The sequence below is a fragment of the Hirundo rustica genome, chromosome 2, assembly GCF_015227805.2.
Source record: "Hirundo rustica isolate bHirRus1 chromosome 2, bHirRus1.pri.v3, whole genome shotgun sequence".
NCBI lineage: Eukaryota > Metazoa > Chordata > Aves > Passeriformes > Hirundinidae > Hirundo > Hirundo rustica.
In genome coordinates, this window is record NC_053451.1 from 117745240 (window position 1) to 117765787 (window position 20548).

The following is a 20548-nucleotide window of genomic DNA, read 5'->3' on the forward strand; positions in this document are numbered from 1 at the left end:
CCCCTGAAATGACCACAATGTCCTCTTCCACTGAGGACAGCTCCTCGTCATTTGGGCTGTCCCCTGAAATGACCATGATATCCTCTTCCACTGAGGACAGCTCCTCGTAACTCAGGCTGTCCCCTGGAATGACCTCAATGGCCTCTTCCACTGAGGACAGCTCCTCGTCATTCAGGCTGTCCCCTGAAATGACCACGATGTCCTCTTCCACTGAGGACAGCTCCTTGTCATTCAGGCTGTCCCCTGAAACGACCACGATGTCTTCTTCCACTGAGGACAGCTCCTCATCATTTGGGCTGTCCTCTGGAATGACCATGATATCCTCTTCCACGGAGAACAGCTCCTGGTCACTTCTGCTGTCCCCTGGAATGACCTCATTGTCCTCTTCCACTGAGGACAGCTCCTCGTCATTCAGACTGTGCCCTGAAATGACCATGATGTCCTCTTCCACTGAGGACAGCTCCTCGTCAATCATACTGTCCCCTGGAATGACCTCAATGGCCTCTTCCACTGAGGACAGCTCCTGGTCACTCCTGCTGTCCCATGCAACCACCTCGATGGCCTCTTGCACTGGGGACATTTTGTCATCACTTGTTCTGTCCCCTGATGTGGCCACAATGGCCTCCTCCACTTGGGACAGCTCCTCATCACTCAGGCTGTCCTCTGAAATGACCTCAATGGCCTCTTCCACTGAGGACAGCTCCTGGTCACTTCTGCTGTCCCCTGGAATGACCTCAATGTCCTCTTCCACTGAGGACAGCTCCTCGTCATTCAGACTGTGCCCTGAAATGACCATGATGTCCTCTTCCACTGAGGACAGCTCCTCGTCAATCATACTGTCCTCTGGAATGACCTCAATGGCCTCTTCCACTGAGGACAGCTCCTGGTCACTCCTGCTGTCCCATGCAACCACCTCGATGGCCTCTTGCACTGGGGACATTTTGTCATCACTTGTTCTGTCCCCTGATGTGGCCACAATGGCCTCCTCCACTTGGGACAGCTCCTCGTCAATCATGCTGTCCCCTGCAATGACCTCAATGGCCTCTTCCACTGAGGACAGCTCCTCATCATTCGGGCTGTCCCCTGCAATGACCCCAATGGCCTCTTGCACTGGGGACAGCTCCTCGTCACTTGTACTGTCCCCTGATGTGACCGCGATGGCCTCCTGTGCTGGGGACAGCTCCTCGTCAATTAGGCTGTCTCCTGAAATTACCTCAACAGCCTCTTGCATTGGGGACAGCTCCTGGTCACTTGTGCTGTCCCCTGAAGAGACCCCAATGGCCTCTTCCACATCGGACAGCACCGGGTCAGTGTCGCTCTCCCCTGGAGAGAGCTCGATGGCCTCTTCTACTGGGGACAGCTCATCACAGCTTGTGCTGTCCACTGGAAAGAGCTCGCTGGCATCTGCCACTGGGGACAGCTCCTGGTCACTCCTGCTGTCCCCTCGAAAGAGCTCGGTGTCTTCAGTTGCTTCAGAGAGCTCATGTTCACTGCCATTTTCCCTTTGGGATAGCTCGTCGTTACTCTTTTTCTCCAGTGCCATATCCTTGAGGCTGCTCTCCGCAGCACGAGCCCCTGAGGGGATGGGCGGCAAAGGCTGCAGCTGCCAGCTCGGGGACACACAGCCTGTGCCCTCGTGGGCCACCCTGAGTGGGGACAAGGACACCCTCGGCATGGGGCTGTGTGCCTGCCAAGGACAGGGGCCGCAGGGCTGCGGCCCCTTCTCCCCTGCGCTCCCCAGCTTTGTGCCCCGGCGCTGAGTGTCCCTGGGGCTCACCAGGCCGGGCAGTGCTGGCAGCCGTGGCAGCAGTGGCAGTGATGGCAGTGGTAGCAGCCTGTCCCCAAGGAGGGACAGGGCCGGGCTTCGGCTACCCTGCGGCTGCCTGAGCTGCACCTGTGGGAGATTGAGGTTTTCAGCTATTTTGGGTCCCACCTTTGTCTGCCTGAGGTGCAGGGCTGGCAGCTTGATGGGCATCACTGAGGAGCAGGAGGATGACGAGGAGGCGTGGGATGGAGATGGCTCCCTTGGCAGGGCAAAGGTCCTGGCCCACTCCATCCGCTGGCCCCTCTTTCCGGCGTCATCACTCTCCCTTTGCCTCCTTCGCAGGCTCAGAAGTTGCCCTTGGGCGGGCTGGGAGTTGGGCTTCCCTTTCTCCTTGTTCATCCTCTCAATAATTTCTGTCTTCCTCTAGCAGACAGAACCAGGGAGCTGCTTCCTCCTCAGAGAGCGGCTCTCCTGGGACTGAGCACCCCGGGCTCTGTGCCCGTTGGATACCCTCAGGCTCCAGGGCGGGGCTCCCTGATGTCACAAGGCTCTCTGGCCACCACCACGTCCCACATCACCAAGGGATCCCCACACCAAGCGCCTGTGTCACAAAGGGCCACCCCGGCACCCCGACAAGAGCGGAGCAGGCAGGAACCGGCACGGAGCAGCGCCCGGTCTTGTGGCCTCGTGGCCCCGGCTGTGCCCAGAGCCCTGAGGGGCTTTGGCCGCGCTCCCACACGGCAGCCCCAGCCCCACAGGGCAGAGCCCTGGGTTTGCAGCCTGCGCTGTCCAGGGCACGAGCAATTGGCCGCACGGACGTGCCAGGGACTCGTGGGCAGCGGCTCCACGAGCCGCGGGAGGCCGGGCACCTCGGGGCTCCGCCAAGGCACCGGGGCCGTCCCTCGGGGCTCCGCCCGGGCACCGGGGCCGTCCCTCGGGGCTCCGCCAAGGCACCGGGCCTGTCCCTCGGGGCTCCGCCCGGGCACCGGGGCTCCTCACCACCTTTAGCGATGGCAGCCAGGGACCCCGAGCGCAGCCTCGGCGCCTTTGCCGGGGCCGGGAGGCTGAGCGGGGCAGGGCCAGCACGCAAGGACGGGGCCATCCACAGGCACCTGCACCCGCTGCACAAGCGGCAGCTTCGAGCGCTTCCACAAGGCCGGGGGCCGGCTGCTGCTCCCGGCCCGGGGCAGTGCCCCAGGCACCGGCTCCCGCGGCTCTCCGCTCGCCTCTGCGGCACCACGGGCACAGAGCCCGGGCCCGGGGCTCGGTGGCTGCTGCCAGCGGGGCGCTGCCGAGGGCTCCCCGCCCGCCGGGGCCGGGCCCGGGCGCTGAGGGAGCGGCGCCGCCATCGCTGCCGCCCTCAGGGGCTCTGAGGGGAGCGCGGCTCCCGCCAGCCCCGCTCCGCCCCTGAGGGCAGCACGAACACGGAGCACAGAGACACACGGCGCTCAACGATGTGTCCGTGCCCTTCCAAATGCACCGGGACAGCGGCCCGAAGGGATGGGCTCGGCCGCGGCAGCATCGCCACACGGCTGCCCCAGCGCCAAATCCCCTGTGCAGATACCGGGGCCGGGGCTGTGCCGTGGGACACGAAACACTCGGGGTTCAGTCTCCTCGGGAGAAAGAAACGAGTGTTTGTTGCTATTTGGGAAAAGGTATCTACTTTCGATGGCACTAGGCTGTTACACTTAGCGTTCAAAAGGATAATAAATAATAAAGAAGAAATAATTATGAATCTGTGTCAGTGAAAAGGCATACAAGGGAGTTATGAGCAACATCTCTACTGACAAAAGATTTTGGAAAAGAAAAACTACACTTGAAAAAGCCTTTCATCTGCAATTTTGTCACTGGTTGTTCCTCTCATCAGCTTTATTTTGGAAACATGGAAGCAAAACTGAGCAGCATCAAGGAAACAACAGCTGGGTACAAGGCTTCAGGATCAGTGTGGAAGAACTGGAGGAGTCACACGCTTCAGACGTGTGAGTGCATGTGCACAAAAGCACCTCTCCTTTCTGAGGCTGCATCGCAGCACGCAGAGACTAAAATAAAAGTTGCTCCTGATCTAACAGTAAAAATGCCTCTTGTGCAGATTCCTGCAGCAACCAACTTAGTGACCATGAAACAATATTGGATTCCAGAAGCTGGGAGTTGGGCTACCCTTTCTTCTTGTCCACGTCTTCATCCTAAATTCTTATTCCTATTCTTCTTCTTCTTCAATATATTTCTAATTTTGTATAACTCTTCTACTATGCATAATTGAAGTCCTACTCTTCTTCATCTATATTTTCTTAATCTCTGTCTTCTCCATGGTCTTTGCCATCTTCATCACCTTCTTAGTGTTTGTCCCATTCATCCGCATCTTCCTCTTCCCGTTTGTGCCCAGCTCCCGTTGGTGTTGGCAGCCCCGTGTGAGCCGCACTCCTGCGGGGAGGGAGGCTCTGGGAGCAATCCCCGCTGTCGGTGCCCTGGCTTTTACTCCTCCGGCCGTGGCCTCATGCAGGAAGCCCGGAACAGCCCCCGCAGCGCCCGCAGCGCCCGCCTGAAGCGGGAGGGACGTTTCCTGGGGGCCGGCAGCTGCCCGCGGAGGGCCTGGGCTCCCAGCGGGGCAGGCCCGGGGCTGGGGGGGCCGTGCGGGGCAGGCACCGGCCCTTGGCTGCACGGCCCCAGTGCCGGGCGCTCAATCCAGGCCTCACGAGGAACAGGGACCGGGAGCCCGTCTGCCGCAAGAACTCTCCATTTTTGGTCTTTGTCCTCTTCCAGGGGCAGCTCCTCGACACTCAGCTCGTCCCATTCATCATCCTCTGGGCGCAAGGGCTTGGTCCCGATGTGCTCGGTCTCATCCTCCCAATTGTCCTGCATGAGCTCTTTGTTGCTGTCATTTTTCCAGCTGGAGTGTCCTGAGGACCTGCTGCCATTCCCTCTGGACACACCTTGGCCAATGCAGGCTTCTTCCCAGCTGGAAACTTCTTCACAGCTGATGACATCTCCTTGGGACTGCCCTTGCTCGATGCATTCTTCCCAGTCTGAGGGGTCCTCGGAGCTGCTGAGTTCTTCCTGGGACAGTTCTTGCTCCAAATATTCTTCCCAATTGGAGAGTTCATGGTAACTGATGACTTCCTCACCTTCCCACTGGGAAAGCTCTTGCTTGATGTCACCTTCATCCTCAGTTTCCCCACCAAAGTAGGTTCTCTCCTCACTCTCTTGCACTGCCCTCACGGGCACTGACGCTGTCCTCTCCTGCTGCTGCTCCCTGGGGGCCTGGGCTCTCAGCTGGGCAGGGCAGGCGCTGCCTCTGCTGCCACTCTGTGCCCACGGGGCTGCGAGAGCTGGGCCCCTCTGGGGGACAAGTCTGGGTGTCCTTCTCCTTCACTGGGCTCACAGGCTTCTCCCCAGTACTGGAGCTCACATCATCCTCCCACTGCGTCAGCTCTTGATCTCCCAAATCTTCCCCTCAGGACAGTTCTTGAAAAGCGTAGTCTGGCCCTTGGTACAGCTCTGGGTCACTACAGGACTCCCCGTCACTGTCCCAAGCCCAGGTGGTGGGAATACACAAGACAGAGAGTAAAGCAGACAATCAGCATGGGTGGTTTGATAACCAAGGTGCCATGGCAGGAACAAGCAGAGCCTTGAAGATTACAGGAGATGGGATTAAACCTGCTTACGGGAAGAGAGGAGATTCAATCAACCCTCTGCAAGCAAAATATGTTGTAAATGTATGAGTTGTACTTATGATCTTCTAACCAAATTGTTGTAGTGGAAAAAGATTAACCTTCCTGAAATGGTATATGAGCTTGTGGAAATGTATGAGTTGAACGTATGAACTTTTAACCAAATTGTTGTAGTGGAAAATTATTAACCTCCCTGAAATGGTATATAAGCTTGTGGAAAACCTGAGTAAAACCGAATTCTGATCACCGAATCCATCTTTCCATCTCTCTGTCAGTTGTCAATACAGGTCTCCTGGCTGTCCTGCTGTGCCAGCTCTGACTCTGCCCCTGCCCACTCCTGCTGCTCACTGGGCGCCTGGGCTCCCAGCTGGGCACACAAGGGGCCAGGGGTGCTGTGCAGGTGTTGAGGTTTAAGTCTCCTGTAGAATTTTTTCCCCCTCCCAAGTTGCTAGGAGACTAAGTGCTGAGTGCTTAACCTGGACAAAAGAACTGATAACTTAGTTTTGGGGGAGGGAAAAAGAGCTCCCGGAGAGAGCTGAGGGTGGGGGGATCTCGCGGCTCTTTTCTTCTTCCGGGGGGAGCACCGATCGGGCCACGGCTGGCTTCTGGAGTCCACGGGTAACGAAGGAGTCTGGTCCTGGGAATTCTACCATCTGTTGGAGTATCCAGGAATTCGGAGTTTCTTTGCTGTCCTGCTGGATTTTGGGTGAGCCTGGGTCCCGCCGCTGCGGCTTCTCCGGCACTGCCACCTCTGCCTGCCGAGGACACCCCGTGCCTGCGGAGGACAGTCCACCGCGCCCGGCTTCCAGCCATCAGCGCCGGAGCCTCCACCGTGTGCCCTCGGGGTTCTTGGTTCTGTTCTACTATTGTTATAATTGCTGTTGGTTTTTTGTCTGTCCTGTTACATTTACTAGTAAAGGACTGTTATTCCTTTTCCCCATAGCTCTGACAGAAAAGTTTTATTTTTGATTTTCCAAATTATAATAACACGGAGGGAAGGATTCAAATTCCTCATTTCCTAGAGAGGCCTGCCTCTCCATAGCAGACACCTGTCTTTTCAAAACCAAGACAGCAGGGCAGGCACTGGCCTCTCTTCGCTCTCTGCTGTAGCTTCTATAGCCATCTGTTGATGCAGGACATACGCTTCTGTCATCTGCTGCCTCAGTGCCTGGATCTCCAGCAGCACCTGGCTCATGATCTCCCCGGTGATGCTCTGGTCCTGTGAAATCTGGCTGCTGGCCAGGATGCTGAAGGGGCAACTGGGTGGGCTCTGTGTCCCTGCTGATGGCACCTCCTCACTGGGGACAGGAGGCTCTGCTGCCTTTTCTGCCTCCAGAGCGAGAGGCTTGGGGGGCTCCTCCTCCTCCTCAGCTCCAGATGGGGCAGCAGCTGCTGGCTCAGCCTCCATGGGACTCTGTGGGGAAGGAGAGGCACCGGACTGTCCCAAATCTTGGAGCTGATGTCATTTCTCCATCGGGACAGCTCCTGGCTGCTCACGTGTTCTTCCCATTGGGACAGCTTTCGCTCACTCACTCCTTCCCATCAGGGTGCTCTTGGGCTTCAGCCTCTGGTCCTTGGGACAGCTCCTTGTCACTGCTGGCTCTGACTGGGGACAATTCTGGATCGCTCCTGTCTTCCCATCAGGAGGTGTGGGAGTGCACATCTTCCCATGGTGAGAGGTCTTGGTACCTCTCACCTTCCCTCTGGGACAGCTCTTGGCCATTGTCCCATTGGGAATCCTCTGTGACACTCACATCTCTCTGCAGGGACAGCTCAGGGGATCTCTCATCTCCTTCCCATCCCAGCTCCTGCTGCCCTCTCATGTCTGTTTCCCATTCAGAGACTGTTTTGGTTTGTGTCACATTCTTCCCTTTCACTCATCTCGGTACATCGCACCATCCTCTTCTCCAAGCCTCTCTGGGCAGGAGCCCCTCTGAGACATAAACTTTAGAGAATTAAGGATTGTTAGAGGGGTTAAGATTTTAGTTAGAGATAAGCTTTGCTGAAATTTACTAAAGTAGATGGGTAGGCTTTGCTGAAATTAAAAGTTAGTAATTAACTAAGAGAAACTGGGTTTGGGATCACTTCCATATTAGAATAACTGATTACTTGTCAACTTTATGTTTGGTTAGCTGTGTTTACAATGAAGAATACAGAAACTGATGAACAGCTTTTAGGAACATGAGACAGTTGTAGGCATCCTCTCCCCAGAAACCCATTGAACAGTCACGAAGACAGGAAATAGGAGTCCTACCAAGGGTTCATTTATCACATTTACATTGAAAAGGTAGAAAGGTCAGAACGAGGAAGACTTCTTTACTTCCTCATTTTGGGGACCCTTCCCCAAGAAAAGGACCACTGACCCATTTCAAAGAACAAACTATGCATGCTTAATAGCTTTTGAGTTAATTACCATACGAAGAGGGGAATGGGATGTACCAGGGTTATGAATATCCATTTGTGTTTTGGGCATTCAATACTTTTGTAAATAAAAGGACTCTGTGATCACCTGTAAATTGTGGTGTGTATTTGGGAGCCATCCCACACGCTGTCTGGCGCCGTAATGAACATACACTTTCTAACTTTAAACTGTTAGAGTTTTTGTCCGTCTCAGTTGGGTATCGATACTAGATCAGTAACCCTTATTTTCTTTAATAAGTTACCTCAGGGCAGCTCCACCTTGAACAATTCCTTCTCCCATTGCAGGAGTCTCCTTTGGTGTGGACAAGGAAGAAAGAAAGGAGAATTGCTGCCTTCCCCTCTCTCAGGGCTGCAGAAGTGCTCAAACTTCCCTCCTGCTGCTCCCTCACACAGGATCGCTGGCCTAGGGACTCCTGCAGTTGGATATTGGGCAAGGGAGGAGGGAGACACTTGGTTGTCCCTGGACACAGAAGAAATTGTTGAACATCCAGCCCCGAACATTCCTGTGTGTCATGGATTCATCAAGGTTGGAAGAGACCTCTGGGATCATCCAGTGCCACCAGCATCACCCCAAACCATTTCCCAAGAGCCACACCCAGACTCCTCCTGTCCCGACAGTGACTCCACCACCTCCCCGGGCGGCTCATTCCAAGGCCTGATCACTCTGCCAGAGAATGTTTTCTTATCACTCTTCTGAACCTCCCCTGGTGCAACCTCAGGCCGTTTCCTGACATCCCTTCCCTTGGACTGGGCAGCACAGACCAGCCCCCAGAGTTTTCGGGGGAGCCTGGCAGACTCTCCACTGCACCGATCCCATTTATCAGCTCCCTCAGTGCTCCTTCCACGTCCTTCCCAGCAATCAGGGTGAGCCACATTTCCAAGCCGTGCCACAAAAGTTCAGCTACAGCTACAAAAACTCAAAAGGCAGCTTCATCATCTTCCTCCCTCAGGGCTGTGCTTCCCCACCCAAAACACTCAGCACCATCTCCACAAGAAGGAAGAATTTTATTGTTTCCATGTGACAGGTTTCCCTGGGAATGACCAGGACAGTTCTCTAGACAGCCTCTCTCATGATTTTGGTGAGTTTCTGGATCTTGGACCTTGTTGACATGTCCACATACTTCTCCCCAATATTGACAATCATGCCACCAAGGATCGATGGATCAGTCTAAGGAAGGAACATTGAACAGAAAGTCGATTAGCAGAAGTTTGTTACCACAGGGTACAAGTTTTACACTAGCAAAAAAAAAAAAAAAAACAACCAAAAAGCCAAAAACAACAATAAAAAAAGCTTTTCAAAGGGCCTTTTTTTGAGATAACTTTGCGGTCATTGCCTTCCAAAGTGAAGATTTTAGAAATTAAAACATCATCATGTCTACAAGAAAGCACAGAACCATGTAACAAAGCAACTGGATTCAATAAAATCTTTTGGTTTTGTAAAAATCAGAAGCCCTTAACGTGAACTTAATGACATTTCTTTGCAAGTCAAAATTCCAGACCTTAGTTTCCAGCTTCAACACCTCTCCTTTAGCCAAGAACCCATTCAGAGCGCTTTTCAGTTCAGTGAGGCTGGCCTCATCCAAGGGCTGAATAAAAAAAGAACACAAGAGAAAGAAAATTAAGAACTTAAAAATACTCAAATGATATAATGAGAACCCAGATTTTCTCCTCAGGTCCCTTGGAAGACACACTTCCATGAGGAAGGCAGCATCCTGGAACAGGGATAGCCCAAGGACAGCAGAGGAACAACAACCACTTTATGCCCTCCTGATTTCATGAAACATTTTCCCCTTTGAAAGAAGAACAGGGGCAGCTCTGCGTGCAGACCAGCCTGACTTTTGTCAGTCCCTGGGTTTGCGCACAGGAATGAAAAATGTGGCATGCTGAGCTGAAATGGGATGAACAGGTTTCATTTCGGAGCAGGAACTGCTGGATATCAATCCCGGCTTGGCAGCCAATTTGTTCATCTTGGCAGAGGTGAGACGTGTCCTCACCGCTCTCACAGCCAGTACTTCAATCACAGAGCACAGCATTAAACGGGAGAGGTTCGTCTTTTCTCCCACTCCCTGCTGCCTCCATCCAGAGCTTCCCAGCGCACCTGAGCCGTGGTGACCGTGCACACCACCTCCCCTCGGAAGGCGCTCATGATCTTCCCGAAGGCAGAGACGATGCCCGGGGTGTAACGCAGGCGGCCGTTCTCAGCCAGCAGATCTGCAAAACAGCCACGCATCGAGGGCTTAAAGCACCACCAGAGGCAGATCCCAGCAGCAATTCCCATGGATGGCACTGCTGGGATGCTCTCCTCAAGCCTCAGAGGTCACTCACTCATCAGGTTGACAGTGATTGGGGACATCTTCTCCCTTGCCAGGGCGTCATTCACGGCTTTTTGTTTCACTGAGCTCTTGGTGTGAGGGTTCATCACCACACTGGACAGCTTGGGGTCCTTCAGGAGGCTCTGAGGGGATACACAAGGATGTGACAAACGCCAGGGGTTTTCCTGGCATCACAAGGCCCACCTGGAGTAGCCAAAGCAGGCAACAGGGGCATTCCTGGAATGAGAACAAAGAGCTCTGGAGCTGATGGGAAGTGAAACGGCTGCTCCAGCTCCATCAGGGAATGGTTTGGGTTGGAAGGGACCTTAAAAATTGGATGGACCTAGTCCCACACCTGCCATGGCAGGGACACCTCCCACTGTCCCAGGCTGCTCCAAGACCCAATGTCCAACCTGGCCTTGGGCACTGCCAGGGATCCAGGGGCAGCCACAGCTGCTCTGCGCACCCTGCCAGGGAACAATTCCTGATTCCCGATTTCAACACCAGGGCCACAGGCAGGCAGTACAGGCATAGGCTGGGAGTCTCCCAGCTCACACTGCCCCAACTCCCTCTGCTCCCAGCCCCGGAAGCCCGGGCTGTGGAGAACCTTACCCACACCCGGGTCAGCTCCTTCTCCACCTGCTCCAGCTTCTTCTGCTTGCTGGCTGCCGAGTAGAGGGCGGTGGCGTAGCGCCCTTCCAGCCCGTACACCTGGATGGGCGGCTGCGGGAGCAAGGGCGGGCGCTGAGCGGGGGACACGGCGAGAGACCCCCGGCCCCTCGCCTCGGCCAGCCGGGAGCCACCCCTGCACGCTGCCCTCACCGTGACCATCTGGGACACCCGCCTTGAGCCCCTCACAACCCGCCGCCCTGTCACCTTGACCCGCCGGGACACCCCCCTTAACCGGCGTGGGGACCCCCTCGACCTCCCCACGGCCCTCCTTCCACCTCCTCACCTCGACCAGCTTGGAGACCCCTCCGGACCCCTTCAGGCCACCCCCTGCCCCTTATCTTCACCGGCTTTGAGGCCCTCCCTGTCCCCTCCCTTTGACAACGCCCCTGCCCCTCACCTTGACCAGCTTGGACACCGGTCTCGCCGCCGTCGTACTCAGCTGCCGCACCTGGGGGGGAATAAGGGGGAGAACGGCGGCGTCGGCGCAGCCCTCGAGGATCGGGAGGAAGGGGAAGGTCCTGGAGGGCGGGAGACGGCGCTATTCTCCCCCAAAGCCGCCCAGGCCCCGCCGCCCCCCAATTTCACCTTCAAGACGAGCCCGGCTGCCGCCGCCATCTTTCCCGGCCGCCCCCTGGGTCACCGCGCACCGCGCAGGCGCGGCGTGGCCACGCCCACCCCTCGCCGTTAGGGGGCCGCTCCTGCCGCGGGGCACGCTGGGAGCTGTAGTTCCGCGGGGCGGCGGCTTCGAGCCGCGCGCCCCCTGCCGGGCCATTGGGGGAGCGCAGACCCAGCGCCCCCCCCCGGGAGTCCCTGTGGTACCAATGTCCCTGTGGTGTCACTGTGGTGTCCCTGTGCCACCAGTGACCCTGTGGTGTCCCTGTGCCACCAATGACCCTGTAGTGTCACTGCGGTGTCCCTGTGCCACCAGTGACCCTGTGGTGTCACTGTGCCACAGTGTCCCTATGGTATCCCTGTGGTGTCACTGTGCCCCATGTCCCTGTACCCACGGTGTCCCTATGGTGTCCCTGTGGAGTCCCTGTGGTGTCCCTGTGATACCAATGTCCCTGTGGTGTCACTGTGCCACAGTGTCCCTATGGTATCCCTGTGGTGTCACTGTGCCCCATGTCCCTGTACCCACGGTGTCCCTGTACCTGCGGTGTCCCTGTACCACCAATGACCCTGTAGTGTCACTGTGGTGTCCCTGTGCCACCAGTGACCCTGTGGTGTCACTGTGCCACAGTGTCCCTGTACCCACGGTGTCCCTGTACCCACGGTGTCCCTGTAGTGTCACTGTGCCACAGTGTCCCTATGGTGTCCCTGTGGAGTCCCTGTGGTGTCCCTGTGGTACCAATGTCCCTGTGGTGTCACTGTGCCCCATGTCCCTGTACCCACGGTATCCCTATGGTGTCCCTATGGTGTCCCCGTGCCACAGTGTCCCTATGGTGTCCCTGTGGAATCCCTGTGGTGTCCCTGTGGTACCAATGTCCCTGTACCCACAGTGTCCCTGTACCCACGGCGTCCCTGTACCCACGGCGTCCCTATGGTGTCCCTATGGTGTCCCTGTGGTGTCCCTGTGCCACCAGTGACCCTGTGGTGTCCCTGTGGTGTCCCTGTGCCACCAATGTCCCTGTGGTATCACTGTGCCCCATGTCCCTGTACCCACGGTGTCCCTATGGTGTCCCTGTGGTGTTCCTGTGCCACTAATGACCCTGTGGTGCCCCTGTGCCCAGTGTCCCTGTACCACAGTGTCCCTGTGGTGTGTCTGTGTCCCTGTGCAAGTGTCTGTGTGGTGTCCCTGTGTCCCCGGTGTCCCTGTGCCCTCAGTGTCCCTGTCAGTGTCCCTGTGTACTCGGTGTCCCTGTGCCCACAATGTCACTGTCAGTGTCCCTGTGCCTGATGTCCCTGTGCCCTCAGTGTCCCTGTCAGTGTCCCTATCCCCCTAATGTTCCTGTCCCTGTGGTGGCCCCATGCCCTCAGTGTCCCTGTGCCCTGGGGTCCTCCATGGACTTCTCCAGCATGGGTACTTCCCATAGGATCAGTTCTTCAGGATCAAGCTGCTCCTGTGTGGGTCCCTCTCCATGGAGTCATTCCTACAGAGGGGGTCCCTTTTCCCAAGGAACCCCAAGTCTTCCAGAAAACCCACTCCAGTGTGGGCTCCTCTCTCCACAGAGCCTCAGATCCCTGCCAGGAGCTCCTCCAGGGTGGGATTCCCATGGAATCACACCTTTTGTGTGAGCCCTGGTCTGGCGTGGGCTCCTCCAGGGGCTGCAGGTGGATCTCATCTCCTCCATGGATCTCCAGAACTGCAGGTGGATCTCGGTTCCCCATGGATCTTCAGAACTGCAGGTGGATCAGCTCCTCCACAGACTCCAGGGGCTGCAGGTGGCTCTCAGCTCCTCCATGGATTTCCAGAATTGCAGGTGGATCTCAGCTCCCCATGGATCTTCAGAACTGCAGGTGGATCAGCTCCTCCACAGATTCCAGGGGCTGCAGGTGGCTCTCAGCTCCTCCATGGATTTCCAGAACTGCAGGTGGATCTCAGCTCCTCCACAGACTCCAGGGGCTGCAGATGGATTTCAGCTCCTACATGGATTTCCAGAACTGCAAGAGGATTCCACCTCCCTCATGGATTTCCAGTCTTCACCTGCCCCAGCCCCACCAGTCCCTCCATTCAGGAGAGCGAAAGGAGCATCCCACGAGTTCTTCCAGACTCAACACTTCCCTTCTGTGCTTCCCTCAAAGAAACCTCCAAAATGCGGGAATTATTTCCTCCCCATGGATAAACTTCCTCCCAACCCCTCCGGAGGCAAAGTCTCTTCCAGGTGGGACAAAGCAGGGAGCTCTGTCCCTCTCCCTGGTGACCTTGAGCACTTACCTGGAATGGTTCAACTCTTCCTGTCCCAAATTCTTCCATCTTTTATCCTCCCCATGCAGAGCTGGCACGGAGTCGGAGCCGTTCTTGCTGGGGCTTGGGCGGTGGCTGCCATGGAGATGCAGAGCCTGGCGGGGATGGGTGATGGATAAATGGATGGATGGATGGGTGGATGGATGATGGATGATGGATGGATGGATGATGGGTGATGGAGGGATGGATGATGGATGGACAGATGATGGACAGATGATGGATGGATGATGGATGGATGGATGGATGGATAATGGATACTAGATGGATGGATGATGGATGGATAGATGATGGGTGATGGAGGGATGGATGATGGATGGACAGATGATGGATGGATGATGGGTGGATGGATGATGGATGATGGATGGATGGATAATGGATACTGGATGGATGGATGGATGGATAGATGGATGATGGATGGATGATGGATGGATGATGGATGGATGATGGATGGATGGATGGATGGATGGATACTGGATGGATGGATGGATGGATGGATGATGGATACTGGATGGATGGATGGATGATGGATGGATGATGGATGGATGGATGGATGGATGGATGGATGGATGGATGGATGGATGGATGATGGATGATGGATGGATAGATGATGGGTGATGGAGGGATGGATGATGGATGGACAGATGATGGACAGATGATGGATGGATGGATAATGGATACTAGATGGATGGATGATGGATGGATGATGGATAGATGGATGGATAGATGGATGATGGATGGATGATGGATGGATGATGGATGGATGATGGATGGATAGATGGATGATGGGTGGATGATGGATGGATGGATAGATGATGCATGGATGGATGGATGGAGGGATGATGGATGGATGATGGATGGATGGATGATGGATGGATGGATGGATGATGGATGGATAGATGATGGATGGGTGGATGGATGATGGATAAATGGATGGATGGGTGGATAGACGGGTGGATGGATGGATGGATGGATGATGGATGGAAGGAAGGATGGATGAAGGGATGATGGATGAATGGATGATGGATGGAGGGATGATGGATGGATGAATGATGGATGGATAGGTGGATGGATGGAGGGATGGATGGATGGATGATGATAAATGGATGGATGGATGGATGATGGATGATGGATGATGGATAATGGATGGATGATGGATGGATGAATGGATAGGTGGATGGATGGAGGGATGGATGGCTGTGGGAATTCTGCAGGATCCAGGCACTAGGTGCTGCTCTCGCTGCAAATTCCGAGCACTGGGATCGTTTCAGGACATCAGGACAGAGTTCAAGTGAGGCTCTTCAGGAAAGGCTCAGTGTCCCACTGGGAATAAGGCAGCAGCTCCATCCAACAGGATTCATTTGGGCTGGTGGGATTTAATTCCCTCCTCTCTCCCTGGCTGCATTCCGGGGTGACGCTCCAAGGCACAAGGACAGATTTGAGCCTGACATAACTCAGACACAACTGGACAGACTGGGAGAGCTGGGAATGTTCACCTGGAGGAGAGAAAGATCCAGGGAGAGCTCAGAGCACCTAAAGGGGCTCCAGGAGAGCTGCAGAGGGACTGGGGACAAGGGCTGGAGGGACAGGACACAGGGAATGGCTCCCAGAGCCAGAGGGCAGGGCTGGATGGGAGATTGGGAATCAGGAATTGTTCCCTGTGAGGGTGTTGAGGCCCTGGCACAGGGTGCCCAGAGCAGCTGTGGCTGCCCCTGGATCCCTGGCAGTGCCCAAGGCCAGGCTGGACACTGGGGCTTGGAGCAGCCTGGGACAGTGGGAGGTGTCCCTGCCATGGCAGGGGTGGCACTGGGTGGGCTCTGAGGTCCCTGTCCTAGGGTAACTTTATGATGCTTGTATCCCCAATCGTCTGTTCTGTTTGTGCTGTATATTGAGTCCTGTGCCTTTAAGACTGGTTCTAAGAGCAAGGAGAAGCGCGGAGTTTGTTTTGAGAAAACTGCCTGACTCCTCCACATTCTTCTGCGGACAGCGTGTTTGGCGGAGGCTTGGAGAGACTGCAGGACAGAGATTTTGTTTTGCTTTTAGTTAGTTTCAGCTAGCTAGGGCAGAGAAGTTCCCTGGACTGTTTTTTTCCTTTTTCTCAGAACTGTTTAAACCTGCTCTGGACTGAAAACCCAGGGGAGCACTGGGGGCTGCACCTGCGGCCCACCGGGGCCTGGACCTCGGCATTTTCCAGCAGCGCCGGAGGGACTGGGACTGAGGAGACGCTGAGAGAGAGCCGAGCTCCACCCACGGCAAGGACTTTCTCAATTTGCCATCTCACTCCAGAATGAGAGGTTTTATTGTTTCATATTATTCATTCTTTATACTTGTATGCACTTCATTTGTTTAGTAAAATAGTTTTTTCCACTTTTCTCTGAAGAGGTTTTTTTACCGGACCGGTTGGAGGGAGGGGCCACTTGGGTTTGCTTCCTTAGAGGGATCCTCTACAGGGGTTTTCTCCCAAATTTGTCCCCAAACCAAGACAGTCCCTCCCAACCAAAATCCTTCTCTTGTTCTGTCACTGTGCTTTTCAATAACTTTAATAACTATGCTACTGAGAAAAGCATGTCTAAAAATGTAGAAAAATACTTGCTTTTCTTTAATAAAAATCAGGTTTGGCACCTTTTTTTTTTTTTAATTATTATTTTTTAATTGTGATAACGCGCCTGCCCTGAAGTTTTCAAACTGATTTATTTCTAAGGCACTTTCATATCCCAAATTATTTTATTGTTATTCCAGAACACGCTGTGATCTTGCAGCATTTTAATAGACAGAAAATCTGGCTTTTTCAAGCCAGGGAAGTCACTGAGTGCTGAGGGAACTTTACTGGACTGGGGACTGGGTCAAAGCCTGATAATGCTTTCAAGAATTAAAGTCAGAGCAGCTTTCACAGGTTAATTTTGGACAAGTAACATCCCCCAGGTGATAAATAGTTTGCACCTCGATGCGTCACACTGGAAGGAAAATTTAAGCCTGGCTAAAACCTGTCCTTGTGTTTGGATATCTGTCACACTAATGGAGCCCTCCGTTGTCATAGGTGGGAGGTTTTAGCAGTTTTTTCCTCCTGCAAAGCAATTAAATTCCCCACATCGCCCCTCTGACATTTCCCCGTGTTCCTGATTTCAGTTTGGTCACCTAAAGACCACTTGGACACCTGCAAGGTCAGGAGAAACACCTGGAAGAACATTCCCCCGTGGGTGCTCGTGACCTTAAAGTGCTCTTTTTAGTCAAGTGGGGAGAGAAAAAAAAAACATCACTTTTTTATCTCCTGCTGAGTCAGACCACAACTGAAATCATGCAAAGTGCGTTTTATTTTCCTTTCACTCGGAAACCTCCAGAAAGGAGGCGACAGTTCTCAGAGGCGCTGGGGAGGTGCTTCCCTCGGGGCCCTGCCTCAGCAGGCGTCCTAAAAACTGGAGCAAGGCTCGTCCTACTCCACAAACAACTCGCAGCACAGAGAGGTGGACAGAGGAGGTTTTTAACAGCCCACCTGAGATCCTCCCAGTGCCAGGGCTTTGGGAAGGAACCCCCAAAACCAAACCCCTCCAATGGTTAAAACCCCGAGGCCAGCGCTGAAAACACCGAGTGCTTCTCTCCCTCACCTGAAACCTGAGCTCTGCTGTTCCCCACCTGTTATTCAGTAATTGCACCCGGCTCCGCCTGAGCCCGGCACTGGGCACCAGGGAGTCCCAGAGGAGCCAGGGTGTAGCTGGAAACAACTTCCCGACCAGTTCCTCTGGAAAAAAAAAAAAAAAAGCTTTCGGTGTTTACCAGCAGCGGAGGAGTTTTCCTCTCCCGGTGCTCCAGTTCATCATCCCAAAGAACCTGTCCCCGAAAAGCTCATGCCCGTCACAACCGTGGGCTCGTTCCTGCAGCTGCTGGAGGGGTTGGTGAGGGTTTGTTGGGTTTTTTCCCCTCTTTCCCAAGGGTTCCAGAGGCACAGCTGGTGCTGAATCCAGTCCAGGTGTGTGTTTTCCACAAAAAAGTCCTGTTACGTGGCCAGGTAAATCAAGAGCTCCCTGGGGATGGAGCCTGTGCCCACCCCCCAAAATCTCCCTGCCCAGGCACGGCCTGACTCATTTTCCCATTAAAAAAGGGGTTTTTTCACTCAGCAGCAAGGGGCAGAAAACCTTTTTATTTCCCCCCCCCCCCCCTTCAAACCGGAAAGAATGATTAAAAACCCACAAAAATCGTTAGGGGAATTCCAAACCGGGGCAGTGTCAATCGAGTCGGACGACTGCCCTCAGCATCTCAACACTCCTCTAAAAGCTCCTGATTTGCAAAATCAGGCAGCTCAAACCACATTTTCCTGCCCTCCCAGGGAGGTTTCAGGTGAGTGTTGTTTTATAGGAAAAAGATCCATCGTTGTTATTTTGTTGTGCACGTGATGCTTCCGGGGAGCTCGTGGTGCCTTCATTTATTTTCCATGCAGCCGTCGTAAAAGTGGGAGAAACCCACGACCAGGCGCCTGTAAACTTTAAAAAAATAACCTAAATTCTTTTAAGATGCTGTAAGACACCTGAAAAAAGAAAAAAATATTAATTGAAGGGCAAGCTGGCTGGGAGAATAAACACTGCAAATCTTCAGCTAGGAAAGGTGATGTGGGCCCACGGGGATTGGCTTAGAGGTGATTTATTTATTTGTCCTATGAGGTCAGCAATGAAATATCAGAGGTAAAAAGAAGTGTTTTGGGAAACTCTGAGAATAACAGACAAGGGGTAGGCGGCACCAAGAGCTGAGTGTCACCATCTCCCACCTTGGCAGGGGAGCAGTCAGAACGCGGCCCTGAGGCTCAGGAGATTTGGGATCTATTTTCAGCTCGGCTTTGGACCTGCTGATTGGCTTCTAATTATTCCACACCTCGGTTCCCCCATCTGCAAAAAAAAAAAAAAAAAAAAAAAGGAAAAGGAAAAAAAAAAGCAAGATACCAGCATCCTTTATAAATAGCTCTCAACTCTGTTGGTGAAACTCGGTTTATTAATAGCAGTGGTAACTTCTCACACACGCTGCCAGGAGGGGGAAAATAAAAAAATCATTGTAAATTCACAAATGCCACTCAAACTATGGAAATGTGCAAGTGGCTCTGGAGGAAATAAAGCAGAGGAGGAGCACAGGGCCTGTTTAGGTCTTAGGCCTCCAGTTTGTTCTTTGCCACAAGAGGGAAGCCAACACTAATAAAATGACTTTATTTGTGCGTTAGCCATGGTTGTGGTGGAGGGTTTTACCCATTTCGAGGCTGTTGTTTGTCCTCTTTCCCCGTAGCAAACTTGCACTTGATCATATGTCAGAACCCAGAGAACATTATTCCACATTCCCTTTGGTCAATGTCCTGTGAAATGAATTCCAGGGGTTTGCCTGTTCCAATGGCAAATCCATAAACCTGAAACAGAAAGTTGGGACGGAACTGAGCCGGTTGCCCTTGTAGTGGATTTTTGAAAAAAGGGCCTCGCACAAATAAGGGGAAGTTTGGTGGACGCGGGGCTTGAAAAAATTAAGGTGGTTTTTCCCCTCATTTGGGTGAGCATGAGAAATTAAAGACTAATCACAGACAGGGGTATTTTTAGGAGTTTTTTTACCCCACAGCGATGACAAATCAGCTCAGGAGGTCTCTGACTCTTGTTCACAAATCGTGTGAGCATCCTCTCTGTGGCTTCATCTCCACGGCAGAGCTGCTCTCACTGACTCTGCTGCAGACCACGGGATCTGCAGATCTGGGGGATTTGTGGAGCAAATGCGAAAGTCCCCCTCGCTCGGGGGGTTGAAGGCATAACCCTGGTGGGGCAGGATTTATTGCTACATCTCCGTCTGCAGCCAGACCTCGTAACATCCTTGGGCTTTGGGGAGAGGGCTGGGAAAGTGCTGAAAGCAGTGCTTGGGCAAAGAGGGGGTTTTAAAATACCTCCTGTGCAGCTGAACAACAAAACCATCACCCAAATTCCTTGGGTGGATCCTTTCCTGGCTGTCCTCTGGATCGCTGCAAGATAGGAATATTCGAGAGTCGCTGTTCAGGTTTCTGTAGAGGACTGGAATATTTTTTTTTTTCCCCTGTCAGAGTGCTCAGGCCTTGGGCTGAGCTGCCCAGGGAGGTTTGCAGTCACTGTCTGTGGCAGTGCTCAGGAGCAGTCTGGATGTGGCCCTTGGGGACAGGGTTTGGGGTGATCCTGGAGGTTCCTTCCCACCCTGGTGATCCTGGGATTGCTGGCATAGGACGGTGCTCAGAGAGCATAATTCCTGGCGTTTGGAAGTCGGGATCTTTGAGGAATGGCAGAAAAGGGAAGCCAAAGCAGTGCAGAAAATCCCCTCTGGTGAGGTTTCCCGTGAAGACTCCGAGGGTGTTTCCCTGCAAGTGCAGAGCGGGAATCCAGGGCAAGGTTGGGAAAGTCGCAGACAAGGGATTGCAGTCCCCAAAGGACATTTGCATAACAAGCTGCCTTGTCAATTCTATTTTAATATCCTTTAGGAACATTTTGGGTGTTTTGTTCTCCTCCCCTCCACAGCAGGCAGCCCTTAAACTGCTGCCCCAAAGATGCAGCTGGCTTTAGAGGATCTGTCAGGCTGAAAAGGGGAAACAGCCAGAAATATCCCCATGGCCCAGGTGGGCAGAGCCCTTCACACGTTGCTGAGGAATTCCCACACTCCCACCCCTTCTCCTTCCCCTCCGACGCTGTTTCAGGCCCCAGTCCTCGTGGATCTGGGCATGTGTTTAACTCTGAGGACATGAGCAGTCACACCGAGGAGATTCACATGACTGAAGTCATGCACTCGCATAGGGATTTCCTGAATGAAGGAAGGGCATAAAAGGGAACGG

The 20548-nt window shown here is 53.9% G+C and overlaps 1 protein-coding gene across 1 annotated transcript; it reads right to left on the reverse strand.

The window, feature by feature from the left end:
* Positions 1 to 8840: 8840 nt before the first annotated feature.
* On the reverse strand, positions 8841 to 11523 carry ATP5PO (ATP synthase peripheral stalk subunit OSCP). Its single transcript, XM_040055025.1, has 7 exons — positions 11424 to 11523; positions 11236 to 11286; positions 10779 to 10889; positions 10180 to 10309; positions 9953 to 10065; positions 9354 to 9440; positions 8841 to 9022 (listed from the first exon to the last, which is right to left on the reverse strand). The coding sequence occupies exons 1-7, from the start codon at positions 11451 to 11453 to the stop codon at positions 8909 to 8911; spliced, it is 636 nt and encodes a 211-aa protein (XP_039910959.1). The 5' UTR covers positions 11454 to 11523; the 3' UTR covers positions 8841 to 8908.
* Between the last annotated feature and the right edge of the window lie 9025 nt (positions 11524 to 20548).

Coding starts and splice junctions, on each gene's coding strand:
- ATP5PO (XM_040055025.1), bottom strand. CDS start 11,453: ATGGCGGCGGCAGCCGGGCTCGTCTTGAAG. Junction 11,287..11,423: donor CAGCCGGGCTCGTCTTGAAG/GTGAAATTGGGG, acceptor ATTCCCCCCCAG/GTGCGGCAGCTGAGTACGAC. Junction 10,890..11,235: donor CGGTGTCCAAGCTGGTCAAG/GTGAGGGGCAGG, acceptor TTGCTCCCGCAG/CCGCCCATCCAGGTGTACGG.